Below are 24960 nucleotides of genomic sequence, written 5' to 3'. Positions count from 1 at the left end.
AAGCTGCACTTCTGCATTTCTTCACAGACGATAGTCACGAGGATATTCCTTATCCGAAGGGTGCCCTGCACATCCAAGATGGCAACACCCTTTTCCATGCCCTGACAAATATATCACCTACATTTGGAGAAATATGTCTGCAAGTCTTAGATCAGATGGTGGCCAAGAAAGATTTTATCTTCTCAACTGATTCTTACCATGCTGATTCTATCAAGGCTCAGGATAGATTACGCCGAGGATCTTCTCAGCGTTATCTGATACAAGGGCCAGCGACAAGAAAACCAAATGACTTCAAACTATTCCCGGCAAATGACCACTATAAAACACAGCTCTGTGAACTACTATTCAAGGTTTGGAGCAGCAATAACGCAGCTTCTCATATGGAGCACTGTGGCACAGCACTGGTGGTTGTGAACGGCAAAGCATACCAGTTACAATCATCTGATGGTGATGTAAGTAATTGAATTCCATTAATCTAATACGGGTAACCATTTGCCTACTGTGTAAAATCAGTATGTATGATAAGTTCCACATTATCATTTCAGGTTGCACCACAAGAGGTTCACGAGCTTACGTCTAATCAGGAGGAAACAGACACAAGGATTGTGCTGTACCTGAAGTATGCAGCAAAACTGGGTTACAAGTCAGCTGTAGTCAGGACGCCAGACACTGATATCTTTGTCATTCTCCTGTTTCATGCTAACACCATAGGTTTTACCATCTTTCTTGACATCGGAACTGGTAAACATCGTCAAATGGTCAACAAAATGGTCCTTGGACTGTACGTGTTCACCGGGGAGGACATTACAAGTTCCTTCAAGGGAAAGGGCAAGATTGGACCCCTTAAGAAGTTACAACGTCATCCAATTCATCATGAAGCTTTCAGGTATTTATCTTGTTATCTATATGTATGCAATGCCCTGACTATTACACTTTCTTATCAACTTTGTGTGGCAATTGATATAATTATACTCATCTCCTTTCAGAAAACTTGGGGATGAATGGTCGGTAGAGCCAGAAACGATTGATGATATCGAGGCATTCACATGTCTGATGTATGGCTACTCCAGACAGAAATCTATTGACGCTGTATGCGGAATCATGTTAAGGAAGATGGTTGGGGAAGATGAGCAACTGACAACAAAATCTAAGATTGACCTCTCCCATTTGCCACCTTGCCGAGACAACCTTATGCCACACATTCGTCGAGTGAACCATCGCCTAGCTATCTACAAGCGAGCATATATTCCAATCTTCTGGTCTCCAAAGCCATATGATCCTGAACAAGGTTGGGAACAAAATCATGAGGGTGTTCTGGAGCCAGTGTGGTCTTGCAGCCTGGTACTCCCCCTGCCTTGATAGACTTAGTTCACAAGACTACGAAAGAGATGGAACAGTGTGGTGATGACCCTGATGGAGAACAGGCTGACCAAGACAGTGACAATGAAGAACTTCTCAGTGATAATGAAGATTAGATTAATATGAACATTGAGACTTTTGGCAGTCATGATAATATTGCAAGTTAATACATTTTTGACCTGCGTGTTATAGCAACTCGTTATCAAACATTCTATCTATATATATGTGTGTAATGCATATTCTGATAATACCAAGTGAAGATACCAATGGAATTATACATAGACTGTATTTCGGGACTCATTGGAACATATAAGGCCTTTTACCATAACAGAAAGGCAGAGAAAACAAAGATGTGTCGAACTGGAATTTCACATTAATCTCATTTAAAAAAATAATTTTTTCAATATTTTCGTTTTATTTGTGGAAAGGGTTAATAATGTTACACTCTAGTTAATTAATTTGTTTTAGATTTAAAAACTACCTATTCATGTACACTTTCTTTGAAGCAAAGTAGAATCCAAAATATTTATTCAGTTAGGTGCAGGATGGTTAACAAATTGGATGGGCCCGAATTTTAACTAGTGCCCCTTTAACGTGACCTTTTGACCTCTGATGACGTCACCAATGTCATGACCGAATAAGTGATGGGTTCTTGTGATAGTGCTGTTCATACCCTTTCCAATGATACCTAGTTTGTACCTGTAACTAATTTATTTCTTTACGAAAAGGTCCTTTATATTTCCCCTACCCCTAACTTTTACATCTCAAGAAATCCAAGATGGCGGACAAATAGACGGCTAAATGACCCACATGGGACATTTTTTTGAATGGGAACAAAGGGGATTCTGTTTCCAGACACCCCAGGGATTCCAAAAATGCAAGTTAAAAAAATGTATCATGGGGGTGCATGGGAACCCTATCTTCCTACTAGACTAAGACATTTTCTGAAAACCAGAGATGAATGCCACGTTACTCGCCACGTGTGCACAGACTATAGTTGTCTAGTGACTACACCAATTCTATATTCAACCCAAAATGAAAATGACCGAGAATTATCATCATTTGCTCTCACTGAGTCTAAACTCATTGATGTCTCACTCAATGCACCTCAAATATCACAAACCAACAATTGAATATAACTAAACATGAACAAATACCTTGTCCGATTAGCCAATAGGAAATGCCACTGGTCATTATAGCGACCCTGAATACTAAATGCAAGTCCATTTCAATCTGATATGTTGTGCCTAATTAATATACAGGCCAGAATTAATATAATTTCTTCCAACTGCAACAAACGTATCTCCACTCGTAAAAAGGCAAACTCTCTCTCTCTCTCTCTCTCTCTCTCTCTCTCTCTCTCTCTCTGAAGAATTGTTATTAATATACCAAAGTTAAATGTAGATGAAATTAGCAACCTGTAAAATATCACATCTGCATTTATCACCGGAACGTTGATGACATGCTGTAATTATTAAGAAAATAAGAAGTGAGCAAAAAAAAAAACTTTGCATGTTTGCTCTACGATCATGAACCCCATTCCAACAAAAGCTGGTTTAATATAAATATCAAAAAAGGTATTAATTCCGTAGTGTACATGGAGTTCAAAGAATTGCGGAAAGGAGAAATTTAAAGATATGACGATGGGGCTAAACTATTAAACGACCGGCGAGTTTTTCGAGATGGTATGGTCAAATGGAGAGAATGTAAAAGATAAGTTGAAGTGTGTATAGATAGGAAAGCTTTGGAGGAGAGGAATAGGAGCCAGGAAATAAATCTTAATGTTATGCATGTCGTTTTATAGACATTATGATTACTAATCAGGAGTTTCATAATTAATATCAAGAAATAATAAAAGATGTTCAAAAGTCTAACTAAAACCACATATAAAGTGATGATTACATACAACCATAAAAGCGTTTCTTCAAATAATAACAAAAACACATTTTATTAATAATTAACTGCAATACCTAGTCCTGGTCCTGTTACAACTATCATTTGTAATGCAGATGTTAACTTTTTATTTCTCGTGCCAAAATATGCGGATCATTGAAAGCCCTTCATATACATGCATACATACATACACACGCACACACACAAACACACACACACACACACACCTATATATATATATATATATATATATATATATATATATATATATATATATATAAATATATATATATATATATATATATATATATATATATATATATATATATATATATATACTTTGGCAGTAATTAAAGCCCTTCAAAACAAGGAATAGAAGAATCATATGCTAACATAATGCAGATATCTATACAGGAAGTACAGGAATCCTAAAACTACATAAGAATAGAGAGAAGACTCCGATTGAGAAAGGAGTTAGACAGGGAGACCCAATCACTCCTAAATTATTTACATCTTACCTAGAAGTTTTTTGAGAATTTAGATTGGGAAAATGTATGAGTTAATAATAATGGGGAATACCTTAAGAACTTAAAATTTGCAAATGACATAGGTGTGTTTAGTGAATTATGGCAGGAATTACAAAAGATGATAGAAGATTTGATAAGAGAAAACAGAAATTTAGGACTGAAAATGAATGAGTAAAACTAAGATAATATTCAATTAAACTGCAAAGAGCCAACAAATAAGAGTTGTGGACGATATATATATATATATATATATATATATATATATATATATATATATATATATATATATATATATATATATATATATATATATATGCATGTGTGTGTACGTGTGTGATAGTGATACAATTTAGAAAATATTTTTTTCACAACTCCCCGTAAACCGCTTAAAATTAATCTACCTTGGCAGACTTTTGGTTACCATAATTCCTTGATACTGACCTTGTGATTGCTCATATGTAATAAGAAATCAGTAAAGGAGGCTGACTTATCCAAAGAGAATCCATCTAGTTTTCACAAACCACAGTTAGAATCCAGGATTTGTGTTTCGATAATACTTGCACATTGTACTATGACACAGACTTCCAAACAAAAATGATGAGGATCATGATAATTCGATTTGTTGGTTACAAATTCGTCTTGCCAGGTACCAAACACGGGCTCTTGCTCCTTGGCATCCAGTAAAAATGTTCAGTGAGAAAATCATGAAGAGATTTAGGTCATGAATCTAAGGACGGTTTACATATTTATCGAAAGTAACAATCAACAATTGTATTTTATGAAGTATATAGTTACAGCGCAGGCAACCGAAAGCTACTGTTCACTTATGCAGATTGATGTATAGCGACATGTTCAATTCAAACCTCATTTAGAGAGTTACCATTCATCTTCTGTGTAAGAAAAAATATCATGAGAGAGAGAGAGAGAGAGAGAGAGAGAGAGAGAGAGAGAGAGAGAGAGAGAGAGAGAGAGAGAGAGAGAGCGGGGCGAGGATGTCAGCCACATTAAGGAGCTTTTTAAATGCAAATTCCAACAAGCAGATTCATTTACACCTCTTTCACTCTCCACCTTTAGACCCTATTATCCATAGTTACTCTTTTTCTATGGCTGGGTGGCCTATCAAATACCCATTAACGAGCCCTCTAATGATGCGTAACGAGGCAGTTAGCATGGCCAGCCATCAGGTGATTGACACAAAGGGTTGGCGACTCAGGCGGTGCTTCCACGAACGTACTGTATAAGGGAGGGCGTTAATGTAATCTTTATTACTCCAAAGCCTGCCTATCGATCTATAAAAGCGACATGTTAGTTTTTCACTTCAGCCCATCCAAATTCTTCGTGTGGTAATTTGCTCAGAAGACTTTAATCAAAACAATCCGGCCTCTCCTTAACGAACATCCTGCCGCAATACTATAAGCATAATTCATTCTATCAAATTGCACAAGCCCTTGTGAAAATCGTCCACATTAGTGTAACCTTACAAGGTTTATTGCGCTGAAGTTTTCTGATTCCACTCTAAAGATTTCTTGTGAACATGGCAGAGTGCGTTAATGTCAAACATTTAAACGTAAAGAGTTGTTTAGTTTATGCTTGATTTTATCAATAAATTAACGCGTATGGACTTCAATAACGTAGTGGCTATTGCCATTGCCTCTGTACCCTGTACCCTGATCTTCCATTGTCTTGGGTTAGAGCTCTCTTGCTTGAGGGTACACTTGGGAACACTATTCTGTTTCCTTAATTCCTTTCCTCACAAGAGTATTTTTCCTGTTGGATTCCTTAGTCTTATATCACCTTGCTTTTCCTACTAGAATTGTGGCTTAGCAAGTAATAATAATAATAATAATAATAATAATAATATAGTTTATATGTATATATAACTCTATGAATAAGTATCTAAATTTATATGTACTGTATACATACATAATCATACATTACATATATGAATATACATGATTTATATATATATATATATATATATATATATATATATATATATATATATATATATATATATATATATATATATTATGGTCCGAGGTCTAAGCACCAACAGCAAATATTATATATTATGCTGGCAAGTTATACAACTTCCTGAGTTCCAAACTCACTTGTTTGTTTTTGTTTTTACATAAATCTGTTACACTTGAATAATACCCGAGCTCTGAGAAAATTATTTAACTTCCAGACGGCAATATATAAAAACGATGTAGGCCTATATCAAAAGGTCTCTTAAGTACACTTAAAACGAAAGTGAGTTATTAATTCCTTGAACTATTCAAAACAACCTCTTACTTCGATTCTTTAACAGAGATATAAGAGAGCTCTGTTATAAATACTAGTGATCGAAATAATACACACTTACAAAAAATAAATATATTCGATAAAAAATTACACTTTGAAAGAATTTACACCAAAAATAAATCACTCGACATATTAAATCTGAACAAAACTTACACTAAGACAAGATAAGATACTTAGAAAATTATATAAGCACTTGACTCGAAATATTAAATCTGAACAAAACTTACACTAAGACAAGATTAGATACTTATGAAAATTATATAAGCACTTCACTCGAAATATTAAATCTGAACAAAACCTTAGACTAAGACAAGAGAATATTACACTCTGAAAATTATACAATCACTTGTTTCACTGGAAATTCAAGTTTTACACAAATATTTAATCTTGATAATTGATGAAAATAGTTAACCTTTCACACTCTAATGATTAAACTCAATGAAATTTACATAAAAGTAACTGATAAACTTTCGAGTTTTTAGCTCACACGAAGGTTCCGACCAGATAGCATTACAAATACACTTCACATTTTTACATAAAAATCACAGGGCCAGTTACAAAATTTTATATAATACCAGCACGTACAATAACACAATAAATTTGTAATCACCTTCAAAGTTGCAGTAACGTTTTAAGTCACTACACACTGTTGGAATTTATTTTAATTTCAACCTTACTTATATTTAATAAACAAAACAATTATTTAACAACCAAAACAACTTACAATAAAGAGTAGATCCACTAATAAAACTTTGTGAAATTGCCGTTCATTACCTTTTTCCCTAGACATGCCCAAAGATACATAATAATGTAAAGCACTTATCACAAATGTTGACGTTGACGTATTCCAAAATTGTCGTTGTCTTGGAGTTTGAACGTTTAGTTTTGTTCAGAGTTAATTTCCTATGAAGATGTCGGCCTTTCTACTGAGTAACTCTTACTGTAACTGTTCGCCGTGGCTGTGGTAACCTCCGAGGTAATTTACTTCTTACCTTTGACAGGTAGCCTACATATTACGCACGCGCGAACTTAAGACCTATAAGGCAATTACTAGTTTAAGTCATTTAATTCATAAGTTTAATTTTATTACTTATTTTACTTATCATTAACGCTAATAGTTGCTATACTAAGTAGCATTAAGTTATTTACTTTTAATTTATTAAGAAAAATAGCTAAAGCTTCGAGTCAAGTTAACGACTAAACGGCTATTCCTCACAGTCGGACACAAATATCAATCCTTTCTGATTGAATTAATTAATTTAACGTTAACTGTATTCCTTATAAGGAAACAGTTTTGTTTTCCCATCTTAATTTTCAACGTCGTTCGAGAGTTTCGGACAAAGTGAAAGAAAACGGAGTGGTTGACAATTTTTTGGTTTCTAAAAACACTTTGGAGAGGACACACACTCGAGGTACTTGAGAGAGAGATGCGAACTTGGCTGTTACAAAGGAACAGGCTGGTTCTCTTCTGCTGCTATGCATCCCTATGGGCACATATATATTGACTTAATTATTCTAGATCCTTCTAGGTCAGAGATCTAGAAGCTTGGGGGCTGTGCCTTGAGGCGTAAGGTTTCCAACGATCACGTATCAAACAGGAGAATCTAACCTCGCTTGCAAGGCAACCCTCTCTCAGCAGCTCCACCCACCTTCGTTCTTGGAACAATAAAAAAAAAAGATAAAACTAACTCTGGGGTTTTCAAGAACCTTCCAAACACGTGGAAATATAACACTTGCGTATCAAACAGGAGAATCTAACCTCGCTTGCAGGGCAACCCTCTCTCAGCAGCTCCACCCACCTTCGTTCTTGGAACAATAAAAAAAAAAGATAAAACTAACTCTGGGGTGTTCAAGAACCTTCCAAACACGTGGAAATATAACACTTACGTAATTTCTCACAAAAATGACGCAATACCTCATGAAAACATAAAAAAATTACATAAGCCCTCGTTCATACCCCTTATGGTTCGTTCAGCACTCTTAATCGAGATTGCATAGGACTTCCTAACAAAATATGTGAAATAAAAAGTTAATTCTTAAAAATAAAGTAAATTTACATAAACTGACTTGAATAGAAATACAACAAAAAGAACGACGAAAGTCTTACGCAATTTACATACAATTACTTATACCTACATGAGAGGAGCTCACATTACAAGCTCGCTATAAACCTCTTAAATACACAAATGAAATACATGAATAAAATATTTAATCTATACTAGACCAGCTTCGTAAGAATACACACACACACACACACACACACACACATATATATATATATATATATATATATATATATATATATATATATATATATATATATATATATATATATATATATATATATATATACATGTAGGTAGTAGGCTGGCGAAGGCAGCAGCCACCTGTTGAAATACTACCGTTATTATTATTATTATTATTATTATTATTATTATTATTATTATTACTTGCTAAGCTACAAACCTAGTTCGAAAAGCAAGATGCTATAAGCCCAAGGGCCTCAACAAGGAAAATAGCCCAGTGAGGAAAGGAAACAAAGAAAAATAAAATATTTTAACATCATCATCATCATCACGTACGGGGTGTTCGATGTCGAACGGCCGTGGCCCTCTGCACAAAACATCTCCATTCATTCCGGTCTTGAGCCTTCCTTTCCAACTCTATCATCGTTAGCCCGCACATCTCCTTGATATTGTCACTCAATCTAGTTTTAGGCCTTCCTCTCGTTCTTGTACCATAGACTGATCCAATTAGTAGCGTTCTTTCCAGAGTAGTGTTTCCGAACCTGGTGTCCAATAAAAGTTAGTTTTCTTTCATCCAAAATGTCAAGTAATCTTTTTTCAATATTGATCTTTTGTAGAACTTCCACGTTAGTCTTTTTCTCAATCCAGCTTATCCTAAGGACTCTTCTGTAACACCATAGTTCGAAACTTTCTAATCTTTTCCGATCTGTAGCTTTTAAAACCCAACATTCTGAGCCGTATGATGCGATGGGGAAAACAAGTGATTTGAGAAGCCGCTTCTTTGTGTTTAGAGTGATATGTCTGTCTTTCCACACATTGCTTAGTGCGATGGTTGCATTCTTTGTAATACCAATTCTTCTTTTGATCTCTTGGGAGTCGTCTCCATTATTGGTGAAAGTTGCTCCGAGGTAAGTAAATTCAGTGACATTATCTAGGGCAATTCCGTCTAGTAGAATTTCTTGATCAGTCGGGGCTTTTTGACACTTCATGACCTTTGTTTTTTTAGCATTTAGGTACAGTTCCACTTTTTCACTCTCAGCTTTTACTTTTGATACTAATGTTTGGAGGTCCTCCATACTTCCAGCGATTAAAACCATGTTAGTCTTTTTCTCAATCCAGCTTATCCTAAGGACTCTTCTGTAACACCATAGTTCGAAACTTTCTAATCTTTTCCGATCTGTAGCTTTTAAAACCCAACATTCTGAGCCGTATGATGCGATGAGGAAAACAAGTGATTTGAGAAGCCGCTTCTTTGTGTTTAGAGTGATATGTCTGTCTTTCCACACATTGCTTAGTGCGATGGTTGCATTCTTTGTAATACCAATTCTTCTTTTGATCTCTTGGGAGTCGTCTCCATTATTGGTGAAAGTTGCTCCGAGGTAAGTAAATTCAGTGACATTATCTAGGGCAACTCCGTCTAGTAGAATTTCTTGATCAGTCGGGGCTTTTTGACACTTCATGACCTTTGTTTTCTTAGCATTTAGGTACAGTCCCACTTTTTCACTCTCAGCTTTTACTTTTGATACTAATGTTTGGAGGTCCTCCATACTTCCAGCGATTAGAACCACATCGTCGGCGTATCTGAGATTAGTGATCTTTTGTCCTCCAACAGTTATGCCTCCTTCGTAGTCTTCAAGCGCATTTCTCATTATGGTTTCCGAGTAGATGTTAAAGAGGTGGGGAGAAACAATGCATCCTTGTCTGGCACCTTGTACAATGTTAAACCAATCCGTTAGGCCATAAGATGTTCGTACTGCTGCTTTCTGTTGATTGTACAGTGCTTTCAGAAGTGAGATGACATGAGGTGGAAAACCCATAAAGTACATGTCGTTCCATAAGATGTCATGTGCAACTGTATCAAAGGCTTTAGTGTAGTCAATAAAACAAAGGAATACGTCGATTCCTCGTTCTCTGTTTTTTTAAGGATCATCTTGAGATTCATGATTTGGTCTCTGGTGCCTTTCCCAGGACGGAATCCTGCTTGTTCGTCAGCGATTTCTTCGTTCAGTTTGTTTGTCATTCTCTTAGCCTTGATTTTCAAAAGAATTTTGCTACTGTGACTAATGAGGGAGATTGTCCTATTATTGCTGCATTTGAGGGTGTCACCTTTCTTAGGGATGGAGACAAAGACTGACTCCCCCCAATCGTCTGGCCATTTGTTTTCGATCCAGATTTTATTGCAGAGCCTGTGGTAGAATATCTTGACGTTCTCACTTCCATTCTTTATCATTTCGGCTGTGACCTGATCGTTTCCTGGACTCTTTCCAAGTTTGAGTTCTTTAATAGCTTCTCTAATCTAATATTTTAACAGTAACATTAAAAAAATATTTCTTTTTTTCGGCTCGAGCCATGTCGTCCTGATGGAAGATCCTCATTGGCAGCTTCTACTTAGGATATTTCTGTGAGTGATATACCAGAGAAATTTTACCTTAGAAGTATCAACAGAGTTCTGACCTCTGGAGCTAATATCCAGAGAGATATCATGTATAAATCAAAGATGTGTTAATAACAAGCCATGGTTATCCTTCCCCAAATAGAGTTAACCTTATCTCGAAGGATAAGGTAAAGGGTAGGATACGTAGGTAAGTGAGCCGTTACAACTTCCAATCTCAATGTGCTACAACTAAAATGTATCCTGTTGAACCATTCCCTCTTTGCAGCCTCATCCTTGACGATCGCTTGGGGAGTTTCTGCCTGTTTTTTCTTAGCTTTTTGAGCGATTTTCAATCATGGATGCTTCGGCTTCCCCCTATCGATAAATTTGAGTACCCTCCTTTTTGTGTGTTGGAGAATTTTGTCTCTTGGAAAATTTATATGCTTTTATTGTTTTGTGGCTGGCCGGTGGTCGGCGCCATTACGCCAAGTTACTAAATCACTCAGAAACACTTAGTTATTTAGTCATATTATTGTAAGAATATGTTTTACATTATTCTTTTGCAGCGTGGTATGATTATGGGTATTCCACCTCCCATTTTTGTTGATTCTTGTGTGTTTTTTATCAGCACTGACTTAGGCTAGCTCACTACCCTAGCCGGTGGCCATGCCTTATAAATTTTCCCTTATGCACCATCCGCTTCTATCACCTAACCTTTCTGGTTTGGTGAGGCCGTCTCTCCTCCTATGCTGTCTACTTGTCATGGCGGGGAGCTGCAGTCTTGAAGGTCCCTCTGGGAGTTGGATAATGTTTGCAGTTGTCCTATGATGACTGTTTTCACTTTCCTCTTAGCCTATATGTGAGGCGAGGCAGCATAGGTCTTAGGAACTTGTTCCCTGTGTCTACTTATGTTTACCCCCTGTTCCATGCTGATAGGTAGATCCCCTTGTGTCTTAGGCTTCCCTCTTAGTCTTTGATAGGCTATGCCTGGTTGTGAGGACTTGTCCTCAGTGCCCTATCACTGCAGACCGCTTGGAACGCTATTCCTGTTTTAATGTTGCAGTTGGGCTTCCTGTCATGCCTCCTCACCAATTTCTGAGTCTCCCATCACCAACCCTCTTTCCCTTACCCTTGTGCCTGTTAGTGTGCCTACATGCTGTGGAACTTTGTTCCCATTCCTGTCTAGTCCCATGGTGGCTGAAGTACGCTTCATCTCCATCCTTGGACAGGATATCTTGTAGGCTATCTTTCTTTGATCCTTGGTAGGCAAGATTTTCTCCTTCCTTGGACTAAATCTCTCTGCTGCCTTAGAGACCACCCTTGGATGTTTTCTCTGCCCCTTACCCTTCCTAGTTAAGCCATAACCTGACAGTACTTGGAACTACGTTCCTCTTGTCTAGTTATCTTACCCTAGCTTTTGAGTTTTCCCTCACCCACTAGGTAGGCTAGGCTTGCCTGGACAGTTCTCCTTACGGCCTAATCCTATCTAGGAGTAGAGTTGGTACCCCTTGGGGTCCTCCTCTGCCGCCTTGGCAGTTGCGTGTTTTGTGTCTGCAGCTTCCCTTCCTGTGCTATGTCCCTCTTGCTGTTGAGTCTTGACTCCCTTGCCTGGTTAGCCTATCTAGGCAGAAGTGTTCCCTTCTGTCTCTACTTCCAGTCTTGTCAGCCTGAGTTCTTCTAGCATTGGCTGTGTGTTGGCCATGGGTCTTTCCCTCTGGCGCCTTAGCTGCAGCCTTAGTCTAGTCATCCGCTCTTTCCTATCCTCTCCCATACCTGAGGGACATTGTCCTCTGGAGTTGGTCGATCGGATCCCTCCTGGTTGTCAGTAAATCCTTTGAATATCCAATTCTTAGCGTCCTGGCCATCTTGTACAGCAGGTTCCTTTTTAGCTGCCTTTCATTCCTGTACTTCCCCTGAGTGTGGACCCTTCCCTATGGGATTGTTCACTCTCTTCCTGTCGACTTTATAATGCCTCTGCCACGTTGTGTCGACATGCCTAGGGTATTGACAGGTCAATCTTTATCTTGGTTACTAGAAATAGTTGCCGTCTTAACCCAGCTACTGCCACCTTGTGGGCATCTGTTGCTGGTCTAGGCAGTATGATGAGTAAACTTGCCTTCTTAGGTTGTTCTAATAGACCTACTCTGTGTGTGTGTGATACTGCCACATACATCCATGTGATAAATGTAATGGAGGGTGACAATTTAAACCAGTAGGTTCTTTAAAATCCCGTATAATGAAGACAAACGGACATACATGTGACAAGCAGCGGGGAGCAGATCCATGCTTGTCGATACAGTGACCACTGACTACTATATGCACATGGCGGAAAGAAAAGCAGTGTTGACACATAATTACATTGTTGCCACGATGCATAATGAAAAAGTGGTCTTACAGTATATGTAATGAAAAGATAAATGGAAATAAATATCATTCTTCTACCAATTAATAATAAAGCAAATGTACATTAATGTTCATAAACTGTACGTAATGTAAATAGTATACAGCATAATATTAGATATCTAAACACCTCCCTCCCCCTTTACGCTCGTAGCAGTGTCTCGAGCGGAACGGTAATTTCTCTGAGCTAGTCGAGGTGAATGACGAGGGACATTGGAGGGTTCGGATGATGGCTCTCTTTCCTGGCCAGAACAAGGGGACACAGGGTCTTGGGGAGAGGTGTCATCACTTATATTAGTCACTGGGCATAAATGTCATCGGTTTCAAAACCATACACGACCACTTGGAAGGCGTACTTCATACTTTCTGGCCATTCCGCGGCCCATCACGGTACCAATCTTGTCCCATCGAAGTGTCGTTGCGTCCTGTATCCTGACTCGTTGGCCGACGGTGAGCGTGGGTAGATGGCGGGCATGAGAGTTGTAAAGGCTCACAGCCTGGTCAGTTTGGGCAGCAGTGCGGCGGTTGTAATCTTCGGTCTTAGTTTGCCACTCCTCTGTGAATGATCTGGGGTGGGCTGGAACACAAGTGCGGAGAGGATGGCCATAGAGAATCTGCGCAGGGGAGCGTCCAGCAGGGTTCGGTGTATTCCGAAGCTCCATCAATCCTCTATCAAAGGCTTCACAATCTATGTTCCCGGATGGGGCGGTCTTGAGGATAAGGTGTTTCACAGCTTTCACGGCAGCTTCTGCGTGTCCAGTAGACTGAGGGTAATGTGGAGATGTGATGATGTGATGAACTCCCCACCGGTCAGCAAATTGCTTGAAGTCGTGGCTGGAAAATGGGGGTCCTCCATCAGTTTGTAAGCGGAGTGGAACACCAACCTCGCGGAAGAAAACACAGAACATTCTTGTAACTCTGGCTGTAGTTGTGTCACATCCACAGGGAACAACCACAGGCCAGCCTGAAAGTCTATCAGCAATAACAAGGAAGGATTTCCCTGCTACGTGGAAGAAGTCAGCCGACACGCTTTCAAAGGGCCGGGATGGGTGGTCGTCACACATGTAAGGTTCCTGTTGCTGACTAGGGAGAAGCTGTTGGCAGGCCTCACAAGCTTTCTACTTTACTCTTAATATCTGCATTGATGCCTGGCCAGAATACTGTCTGCATTGCACGACGTCGAGTAGCTTCAATCCCTCGGTGGCTGTCGTGGAGTCGATCCAAGGTGCGTCGACGGAGGGCTGCAGGGATGACGATCCGGGGTCCATACAATACCAACTCTCCATCCGTGTAAAGGTTGTCCCGCAGCTTCCAATACGGGAGGGCGGAAGCGTGGAGATCATAGCGGTTGGTGGGAAATCCATTGGATACGTAATGAACGAGACGACTGTAATCTTGATCCTGAGATGCGGCCATGCGGATTTCTTGTAGAGACTTATCCTCTTCGATGATGGGTCCTGTTGCCTGGTCGTCAGTAGAAGTGGCGGTGCTGGCAACGATACGCCTGACATGTGCAGTCAAAATAGTGCATTCTTCATCATCTTCAGGTGTGGGGCGACTGGTTGGGGAGCGAGACAGGGGGTCTGGTATGCAAAGTTGTTTCCCTGCGCGACATACTGCAGTGAAGATGTAGGGGGCCACTTTCATCTTGAGACGTTGAAGGCGTAGATTCTCAATAGCATCCAGAGTGTAGTGATTGAGAATCGGTATCAAAGGACGATGGTCAGTTATTAAGGTAAAATGCTGAAGTCCGGACAAGTATAGGCGGCACTTAGCTATAGCCCAAGTGACTGCAAGTAGCTCCAGCTCTATGGTGGCGTAACGAGTCTCAATATCCGTAAGGAAATGAGAGCCACATTGGACGAGACGCATCTGACCTCGGCCGTTATCTTGAAGTAGGGCATGGCCGAGACCATATAAGCGTGAGGCATCTGTTTGTAGAACTACAGGCGAGGCAGGATTGAAGGGTGCTAGGACAGGAGGTGAAGTCAGAGCTGTCTTGACTTTGTTAAATGCTCGCTCATGGTCGGGCATCCAGACGAATGAACGTTTGGGGCTCATAAGTGGGCGTAGGGGCTGTGCTGCTGCTGTGATGTCTGGAGTGAAGTCGGCAAGTTGATTGACAAGACCCATAAACGACCTGACATCTGTGACATTAGATGGTGTAGGAAAGTCCCGTATAGCTGATACCTTGTCAGGGTCTGCTGCAATACCATTGGATGATAAGACATAACCGCAAAAGTTAACTTTAGGGGCGGCTACAGTGAACTTGTCCTTGTTGAGGGTGATGCCATATTGACGGCATCTGGTTAGCATCTGGTGCACGTGTTGTAGGTGGGAAGGGAGATCCTCGTTGGAAAGGAGGATATCATCTACAACCTTCACACAGTTGGGAACACCTTGTAGTGCCATATCTCCACGGAGGCAGTATGCATCACCTGTTGCTGAAAATCCCATTGGGCCACGACAGTGCTGGAATCTTCCGTATGGAGTTATAAATGTAGTCAGGTGGCGGTCCTCTTCTGCCAACTCCATTTGCCAATAGCCATGCAGGGCATCCGCTGTGGTGAAGTACTTCGCAGTAGGAGAGATATTGCGGACAGCATCATGGGGCATTGGTGATGGGTGTGTAGGGCGGGCTACCTGAGAATTTAGATGGGTGTGATCCACAGTGATGTGCACACCTTTGTCCTTGAGTACCAAGACCATGGGATGGCACCATTCAGAGGGTTTGTCGCCTTCTTTCACTTGATCTCTGAGAGCAAACGGAATGGGCCTGGGCGTATGGACAGCGAAGGGTGTAGCGCCAGGTTTCAGGTGAATCCTCATTGGAGGGCCTGCCATTTTCTTTAGTGGCTGGGTTTGTAGATCCTTCTTGGATATGAGGACGTCACTGAAGTGCCGAAGAAAATAGTCCTTAATAGCTGCGGGTGACGTCATGGCGGAGGCAGGAAACTGAGCGTATCTGTTGACATGTGTTACCTTCAGGATAGGCTTTCGGAAGTCTGGTGACACTATGGCAAGGGCTCGGCAATGTTCACAAGAGAGGAGGGGAGTCTAGATATCCTCATGAACATGTATGGTTGCTGAGCAAGACTTGTTGCCAAGACGAAGTTTTGCCTGGAAGTATCCTACAGCCGGTGTCATGGGGGATCCATCTGCTGTCACAACATCTGTCATGGGTGGAGGTTCAAGGCTTGTCCGAGGTATGCAGAGTGCATCCAAATGTATGGTGCCAATCACTGTGATGTCTGCTCCTGTATCGGGGATTAGCTGGATATGTGATGATATATCGCCAAATGACAGAGAGACAGTGACTGGTGTGGGGGACTCACTACCCGAGTTATCACCCACGAAACGGCAGCTGGTGTTTGACTTAGTAGTAGGAGGAGGTGAAGCTATATATCCAGTCTGACTTTTCTTGGTAGACATACACATCTTCTCAAAATGTCCCTGTTTCTTGCAGTTATTGCACTGAGCTTCCTTAGCAGGGCATTTCTGAGTGCGGGGCCAATGACCTGTTCGTCCACAGTTATTGCATGATGCACCAGTGGCTGGGAATTGTCCGGAATTGTGTTTGCGAGAGCAATATTGACAAGGGTCACTGTTATGAGACTGGTGAGAATGTTGATCGGGAGATCGATGAGAAGTCCTCTTCTGTAGACGCTGGTTCTTCTTGTATGTAGATACTGCGTTGACTTGGCTAGGGGAAGATGCAATGGCTGATGCAGTTACACGTGTAGATTCGTAGGAGCGGCAGCATGTCACAAACTCTGCGAGGGTAGATGAGGGTTGGAGGGGGATAAGGCGTTGTATTAACTCTTCGTCTCTCACACCCATCAAAATTACCATCTGCAATTGCCGTTCAGTGCAAGAGGTGGGGTTACCAGTGCATAAGTCTACTTCATCAGCGAGATCCTTGAGGCGTGCGTAGTAGTCTGCAAATGATTCTCCGACAGCTTGTTTACAGGACAACAATTCCCTGCGTCATAAGGCTTCATTTCTAAGGCTGCGAAAGTGCTTCTGCAGTGTATCCAACACCTCTGTAAGGGAAAGTGATGTGTTGGGAGGGATCCCCAGTGTATGCGTAAGCAGGCGCTAGACGTCCAGAGAGATGCAGGTTCTCAGGTGAATCAGCTGGGAAGTTTGATGTAATCTATCAAGTCCAACTAATGCTGCATAATCCTCAAAACCCAGTCTCCATTGGCGAAACGCTTGATACGTTGCATCTTGTTGCAAGAGAGGTGGGGGATGGACCGTAGGCTTGCTAGAAGTTGTAGGTGTATGCACTGAGAAGTCAGGGGTTGGGGGAACAGGTGTAACAGGAGGTGCAATTATGGGGTTAGGTTGCTGGGGTTGCGATGCAGTAATCTGTCCTGATAGCAAGGAGAAAAGGGACATAAACCGCTGGTTGTCTTCCTGTCTTGATTGCTCCATCTGTAGTCTGAAGGTCTGCTCCTCTTGTCGTCGCCGGTCTTGTTCTTGCAGGCTGGAAGTCTGTAGAAAATGGATGAGATGAAGTATATCATTATTGTGGTCTCCTGACCTATTGGGAGTCAGGGGAGGAGGGAGAGTGGTGCTGGTATCTTCATCAGCAGTGGGGAGGTGCAAAGGTACTTCATCCGTCGTCAGACCCTCCGTTTGATCCTCTGCCTGATCCTCTGTCTGATCCTCTGTCAGATCCATTAAATCAATTAGCTGTTCCTCTTGCTCAGCCATATTGAGTTTGGTGTCGTAAGAGAGCTTGAAATCTGTAGAGAGCCAGAAAAATATCCAAATCGCTGTATGTGAGCGAAAGAAAGCACTTTGGATAGTTAAAAATTACAATGTTTGTCAGTGAGCTTGTGAAATAAGCGGCAGTTGGGTGAGATGAGCGAGTGTGTGTTGCGATCAGAGGGGAGGCGGGTGTGGTGAGTGAGCGTGCCTCTGGGCGAGAGCCTCGGGCCTCAGTCACCATCGATGCATGAAAGAGGGACGACGTATGGTGGGGCTGCGGAGAAAAATGGCGCCAGAGTTCAAATGTCCTAAAAAAAATGTTGGCAAGGACGCTAACATAATACAACACAGCACTGTAACACACTGACACTCTAACCCTGCTCTGCACAAACACTGTATCGTTCTTAAGAGACACTGTAGTTAAAATCTTGAGTCAATGTAAGGGATCTAATGTGCGAGACGAGACGAGAAGTAAACAGCAATGGCGGTCGTCGTCTTGGAATCCATAACGTCTGGTTACTCACTGCGCCATGTGTGTGATACTGCCACATACATCCATGTGATAAATGTAATGGAGGGTGACAATTTAAACCAGTAGGTTCTTTAAAATCCCGTATAATGAAGGCAAACGGACATACATGTGACAAGCAGCGGGGAGCAGGTCCATGCTTGTCGATACAGTGACCACTGGACAATGACTGACTACTATATGCATATGGCGGAAAGAAAAGCAGTGTTGACACATAATTACATTGTTGCCACGATGCATAATGAAAAAGTGGTCTTACAGTATATGTAATGAAAAGATAAATGGAAATAAATATCATTCTTCTACCAATTAATAATAAAGCAAATGTACATTAATGTTCATAAACTGTACGTAATGTAAATAATATACAGCATAATATTAGATATCTATACACTCTGGAGGTTTTGGTGTCCCTTTGATGTGAACCTTTCCTCTGTATTCCTACCACACTGTCAAATAGTTTGCTACATAAATCCCCATTAAGATCTGTGCTGTTTGGAATGTGTCTTTATTACTTATAATCTTTAGCCATACATAGGTGGTAGGTTTATTTAGGTTAGATTTTCATATTAAACATACAAATATGTTTATTTAGTTATAAGCAGATATAATTTTCAATGATGTGTACTCATTTAAAAAATTTTCTTCTTTACAGGTCACTGATAATATGAAGGTAGGAGGTTTCCAGAAGAGCTCTCAATAAGGTACCCCTTATCTTCCTTCTCTGAAACTGAAGGACCTCCTCTTTCCCAAGGCTGAGGTAACCTCTTTGTTTAGTCACCAGTTACCAACGGTTCAACTCTCACCGGTACCAGCAGATCATGCGGGTGATGAAGTTTGAGATACTCTGCAAGTCATGAGCCTGTCCACCAACAACACATTGACAACTTCTTCTGGGTCGTCAGAGAGGGAGAGGATCCTGCCGACCACGGAAGCCCTTGAAGAGTCTTTGGATGCACATCGGGTGAGTACAGTTCCCAGTGCCTCTTTAGTTTGTTCCCCCATCCCTACTGCTCAAGCCCTAGCCTACACTTTATTCCTACATTAGACAAATCTTCGTTTCCTAGTTTCTCAGAACTTATGGTGTCCATGAAAGCTTTCATGAAAAACCTAATCACCAAGTATGAACATTCTCAAGCGCACCTCATAGTCAGGATAGCTTTATAAAAGGCACCTGTTTTTAAGGCTCCCTCAGCTTCGAGCCTACTGGAATGCACAGTTAAGAACACTTGGCGTTATGCTGAGCATATGGCCTTAAGTGAAGGGTACCTCCACATCAGAAAGGGTTTGGGTTCCAAGCCAATCTCAGACTTGAATTCTTCCCATCGATCGATAGTTATCCTTACTGCTATGTTAAGCTCAACTTGGAAGCATCAATTAGGGATTATACGATCCTTAAGGAAACAATCATCTTGGACCATAGCAAGGCTCAGTCTCTTTTGCTTAGGGAGGTGAAGACAGCCGAATTCACTAATACCCAACTTTCTGCTTTTGGCATGAAGCAGGCCACCTTTGTAGCCCCCCAAGGATACTGTCTTCCCTTTTGCCTTTTAAAGTTTAGAGGCTATAAAGAAAGCAGTAGTGAAGGGTAGACCATTGCCAGTGCTAGAAGAGTGCAAACCTGTCTCCCTAGCCCTCCCTTTTGATTTGGACAGTTGGGAGGATGTCTAACATATCTTTACTGTTGGAAAACTAAATAAAAACATCAGAGGCAAGCAGATTAATGAGAAACTGCCTAGATTTCCTGAATCTCTATTAAGGGAAGAATTGGAAGACAAGGAGAGACTATCTGCCTCTATATCCTTCCAATATTATCTAGAGACGCTTATTGGAAACTATTCCAAATCTGATCTCTTCCCTATCTTGGCGAAGACTCGCCTAACCATAATTCATAATGATCTCCAAGCTTTCTTCCTTGCCAGGAGAGCAAATAGAGAACACGTACTAGCCGCTACTACAATCAGGCATGAACCTAGAAAACTGATCGACTCCAATATCTGGGGGAAAGATCTCTTCCCCGAGGAATTGGTTAAGGAAGTCATGGGCAAAGCGGCTTAGGAGAATAACACCCTTGTAGGCAAGTGGGGTATGTCCTCTAAACGGAAATTTGCCCCCAGTGAATGACTTCAACCCAAAGGACATGATGACACTTTAAGGGAAGGAGATCCTTTCCTGTTGTGACAGCCTTAGTTGCCGCTATCCCTTAGACTGTGTACACTGTTCTCCAGCAACATGTACCACAGTCTCCAGCCTTCAACACGGTATATGAGAGAGCCACCACTACGTCATGGCCAAAGCGGCTTAGGAGAATAGGAGCCTTATAGACAAGTGGGGTATGTCCGCTAAACGGAAATTTACCCACAGTGAAAGACTTCAACCCAAAGGACATGAAGCCCTGATGACACTTTAAGGGAAAGAGATCCTTTTCTGTTGTGATAGCCTCAGTTGCCGCCATCCCTTAGACTGTGTACACGGTTCTCCAGCAACATGTACCACAGTCTCCAGCCTTCAACTTGGTGTATGAAAGAGCCACCACCACGTTCCACCCTGCCATGGCTCAAAAGAAGGGCACCAGTAACAAGGGAAGGTCTGGAAAAGGCGGTCAATCTAGAGGCTGAGGAAGTAGAGGCAAGGTGGTTAAAGATGCTAGTCCTTCACACCAACAATGAGGAGCTCCTGGTAGGGGGACGACTTCACCTGTTCAGGGATCAATGGGAGTTCGATCCCTGGGCTCACACCATAGTCTCAAATGGAGTAGGCTGGAAATGGAGACAGAAACCTCCCCAGTTCAAAAGGTTCCTTCAACCCACAACCCCACTTTTGAAGAATTACGCACAGGATTTTCTCCGGAAGGGAGTCGTCTGTCGCACAAAATCCATGAACTTTCAAGGGCAGCTATTCTGAATGCCCAAGAAAGATTCGAACACTCTTCAAACTATCCTGGATTTGTCCCCACTAAACATATTCTTTCTTAACAACAAGTTCCAGAAACTGACTATCTCGCAAATATGGGCCTTAATACCCAAAGGGTACTACAATGTCTCCATAGATCTTACATATGCCTATTGACATCTTCTGATAGGTTGGCACTTCTCCCCCTACCTTGGTTTCAGACTGCCAAGAAAGTCCTACGTATTCAGAGCTATGTCCTTTGGGCTCAATACAGCTCCAGAGATTTTCACAAAGCTAGTCGAGGCCATCGTCCAACAATTATGGAACAAAGGCTTCCAGGTGATGGTATACCTGGATGACTGGCTGGTCTGGGCTGCAAAGAAGTCAGAGTGTCTTCAGACAGCTCAAAAAGTCATGAAATTCCTACAGTCTCTGGGCTTTCAGATCAACTTCAAAAAGTCCAAGCTGTCTCCAACTCAAGAATTCCAGTGACTAGGGCTGCATTGGAATCTAAAGTCACACGACCTCTCTCTACTGCAAAGCAAGAGAAAGGAAACAGCAAACTTTGTCAGGTGCCTTCTCCGTTCAAAATTACTCACCAGAGGGCAACCGGAAAGAATCTTGAATTCACTGCAGTTTGCTGCCGTGACAGACCCGATCCTAAAAGCGAGACTCAAAAATGCTAACAGAGTCTGGAGAAGAAAGGCCTCCAATGCTCGGAGAGATCTTCACCACAAAACCTCGGTCTTACTATGAAAGCAGCTCGAACTGTGGTCCACTGCCAGGAGTTTATCAACACACGTCCCTCTGCAGTACCCTCCTCCTTCCATGACTATTCACACATACGCCTCGTAACAAGGCTGTGGGGGAACACTCTTCTTCCAAGAAAGTACAGGGGCAGTGGAAAATCACATTTCAGAAATTTCACACCAATATTCTGGAAGCTATGGCAGTGTTTCTGACTCTGAGGAGAATGAACCCAAAAACGAAATCACACATCAATTTAGTCATCAACAATGGGACAATAGTCCACCGTGTTAACAGACAGGGCTCCAGGTCTCCTCAGATCAACCATGTGATCCTAGTCATCCTCACTTTAGCAAATTGGAGGAACTGGCATCTCTTAGCAGTTCACTTTGAAGGGATTTGCATTGTGACGGCGGACACCCTCTCGAGATCCAGGCCTCTGGAATCAGAATGGTCTCTGGATGCAATATCATTCTGTTTCATACTAGAGCAAGTCCCAGAACTAAAAATCGATCTCTTTGTGATGAGCTTCAGCAAGAAGCTTCTCCGGCATGTAGCACCAAACTTAAATCTGGAAGCGATAGAGATTGGAACCAGTGACCTCACATGTACCTATTTCCACCATTCCACCTCCTAATGAAAGTCCTAAACAAACTGCTGACTTTCAAGGAAACAGCAGCTCTAGTGGCTCCCAAGTGGCCCAAGAGCAATTGGTATCATCTTGTTCTGGAGCTCAAACCTCTCTAGGTCAATCTACCATCTCCAGTGCTGTCCCAGGAGGTTCAACAGAAGTCTGTCTCTGTTCCTCTTAGGTAACGAAAACTCTTCCGCTCATGATTTTCTCGCCCTCGCGGCTCAAAGAAAGTTTGGAGTTTCAAAGAAGAGAATTGACCTCATAGAAGAGTACAAGTCTATCACCATGAAACGACAATATTTGTCTTTCTGGAAAAAATGGTTTGCGTTTGTGAAAAGTCATTAGCTCTCTTCCATTTCTATAGACTTCTGTATTTTTCCTTAATCTCATTGCATGATCAATGTTTGACCTCTACAACTATTGCCTTATGTAAATCGGCATTAACTAGACCAATTGCTTATATTTTTTTTTCATATTGAGCTTAATAGCAAACTATTCAATAAGATCCTGAAGGCTTCTGCTAAACTGAAACCTAATGCTCCTCCCAAGGCTATTTCTTGGTCGTTGGATAAAGTCCTGCACTTTGCCTCCTCGATAGATAACACCTCTTCTTCTCTGAGGGATCTTACTCAAAAGTCTATTTTTTTGCTTTCTATGGCTTCTGGTGCTAGAGTCAGTGAGATTGTGGCCCTTTTAAGAGATGATGGCCACATTGAATTCTCAGAATCAGAGGAGGTAAATCTTTACCAAGATCCTGCATTCTTGGCGTAAAACAAACTTCCCACAAAAGGCTGGGGGCCTTGGAAGATTGTCCGTGGACCCTTCTCTGTATCCCGTGGAGTGCCTTAAGGCCTACCTGTTAAAGAGCCGGGCCTTTAAAGGCAGTCGATTTTTTAAAGGGGAGACGACAGGATCTAATCTTTCTCTGAAACAGCCAAGGTCCAATCTCACCGCTTTCATCAGAAGGGCTGACCCTGATAGTATACCATCAGGTCATGACCCTAGGAAGGTTGTCTCTTCCTTACTTTTTTTCCAATCTATGTCCTTTGCAGGCTTAGAGGCTTACACGGGCTGGAAATCTTCAAGAGTGTTCTTCAAAACATTACTTACAACAGTCGGAAGAGATTAAACCAGCTTCTTAGGTGTTGTATATGGACTCTTATGGACTGTATAGTTGGGACTTCTCAGTCTACAATGTGCAAGGGGACTCATGACCCTCTTTTAAATGTACTATTTAATATTGTGAAGAGTCATAGGGGATATTTTTCCCTTTATGTCATGAGTGTTACTTTTTTACCACTCTGTGACATAATTTTGGGGTCGGAAAACTCCAGTTTTCTGTATATATCTACTGCATATAATGTTACAATTAATTACTGTTACATTTATGCATCTTTAGAAACAGTAAAAAACTACTGTTCCTTTTTGTGTTTCTTTTCATTGGACCTACTGTACAAAATAAAAATAGTGTACCTCAATTTTTAACCCTCCTTTTATAGACTTCGGTCTTTTCATCTTCTGGAGACAAAGATCTCCACAGTGAGTGGAACTGTGACATTGATTTCCTTTGCTCCTACTTTTTACAAACATATCGCTTGCACCATAGCTTGATACCATAGTTACCAATGATTATGTCTATGGGGTATAAAGGGTTAAAACTCCCCTGGCCACAACTGAGAATGATAATTTTCTGGTACACTTCCATCAGGACATGACTCGAGCCCAAAAAACTGATTTTGACATGGGAAAGATTTATTTTTGAGTGAGATAGCCATGTCATCCTAATGGCCTGCCTGTTACTTTTCAATCCCCTGCCAATTCTAAGTGTAGGACCTCGCGTTATGCGATGGCTGCTCCTGGAATGGTTCAACAGGATACGTTGAGATAGGCAGTTGTAACGGCTCACTTTCCCACGTATCCTACCCTCTACCTTATTCTTTGAGACAAGGTTAACTTTATTCGGGGAAGGATAACGATGGCTTGGTATTAACACGTTTCTGATTTACACACGATATCTCTCGGGATATTCGTTCAGAAGGTCAGAACTCCGTTGATACCTCTAAGGTAAAAATTTCTCTGGTATATCACTCGCAGAAATATCCCAAGTAGAAGCTGCCAAAGAGGAACTTCCATCAGGACGACATGGCTATCTCACCCAAAAATAGATTTTTCCTAAGTCAAAATCCGTTATATAAGCTATAAGAACTTTAACAAAACAAGCGGAAGAGAAATTACATGAAATAGTGTGGCCGAGTGTACCCTCAAGCAAGAGAACTTAAACCCAAGACAGTGGAAGACCATGGTAAAGAGGTTATGGCACTACCTAAGACTAGAGAACA

General features: G+C 41.3%; 2 protein-coding genes across 2 annotated transcripts; one reads left to right on the top strand and one right to left on the bottom strand.

Annotated features, from left to right (window-relative positions):
• The first annotated feature begins 509 nt into the window (after positions 1 to 509).
• On the top strand, positions 510 to 2145 carry LOC137644908 (uncharacterized). Its single transcript, XM_068377784.1, has 2 exons — positions 510 to 886; positions 987 to 2145. Exons 1-2 carry the CDS (start codon positions 519 to 521, stop codon positions 1357 to 1359), a joined length of 741 nt encoding a protein of 246 aa, XP_068233885.1. The 5' UTR covers positions 510 to 518; the 3' UTR covers positions 1360 to 2145.
• An 11080-nt stretch (positions 2146 to 13225) lies between these two features.
• Positions 13226 to 14598, bottom strand: LOC137644907 (uncharacterized). The gene is given in 1 exon segment (XM_068377783.1): positions 13226 to 14598. A coding segment is annotated over 1 exon segment (942 nt). The 5' UTR covers positions 14168 to 14598.
• Positions 14599 to 24960: the final 10362 nt, after the last annotated feature.

Source organism: Palaemon carinicauda, chromosome 8, assembly GCF_036898095.1.
Source record: "Palaemon carinicauda isolate YSFRI2023 chromosome 8, ASM3689809v2, whole genome shotgun sequence".
NCBI lineage: Eukaryota > Metazoa > Arthropoda > Malacostraca > Decapoda > Palaemonidae > Palaemon > Palaemon carinicauda.
This window is presented reverse-complemented; position numbering and strand designations above follow the sequence as displayed.

What these genes read in the sequence shown, in the direction of transcription:
- LOC137644908 (XM_068377784.1), top strand. Translation starts at nt 519, where the DNA reads ATGATAAGTTCCACATTATCATTTCAGGTTGCACCACAAGAGGTTCAC. An exon ending in ATTCATCATGAAGCTTTCAG is followed by an intron (nt 887 to 986) that starts GTATTTATCTTG and finishes ATCTCCTTTCAG; the next exon opens with AAAACTTGGGGATGAATGGT.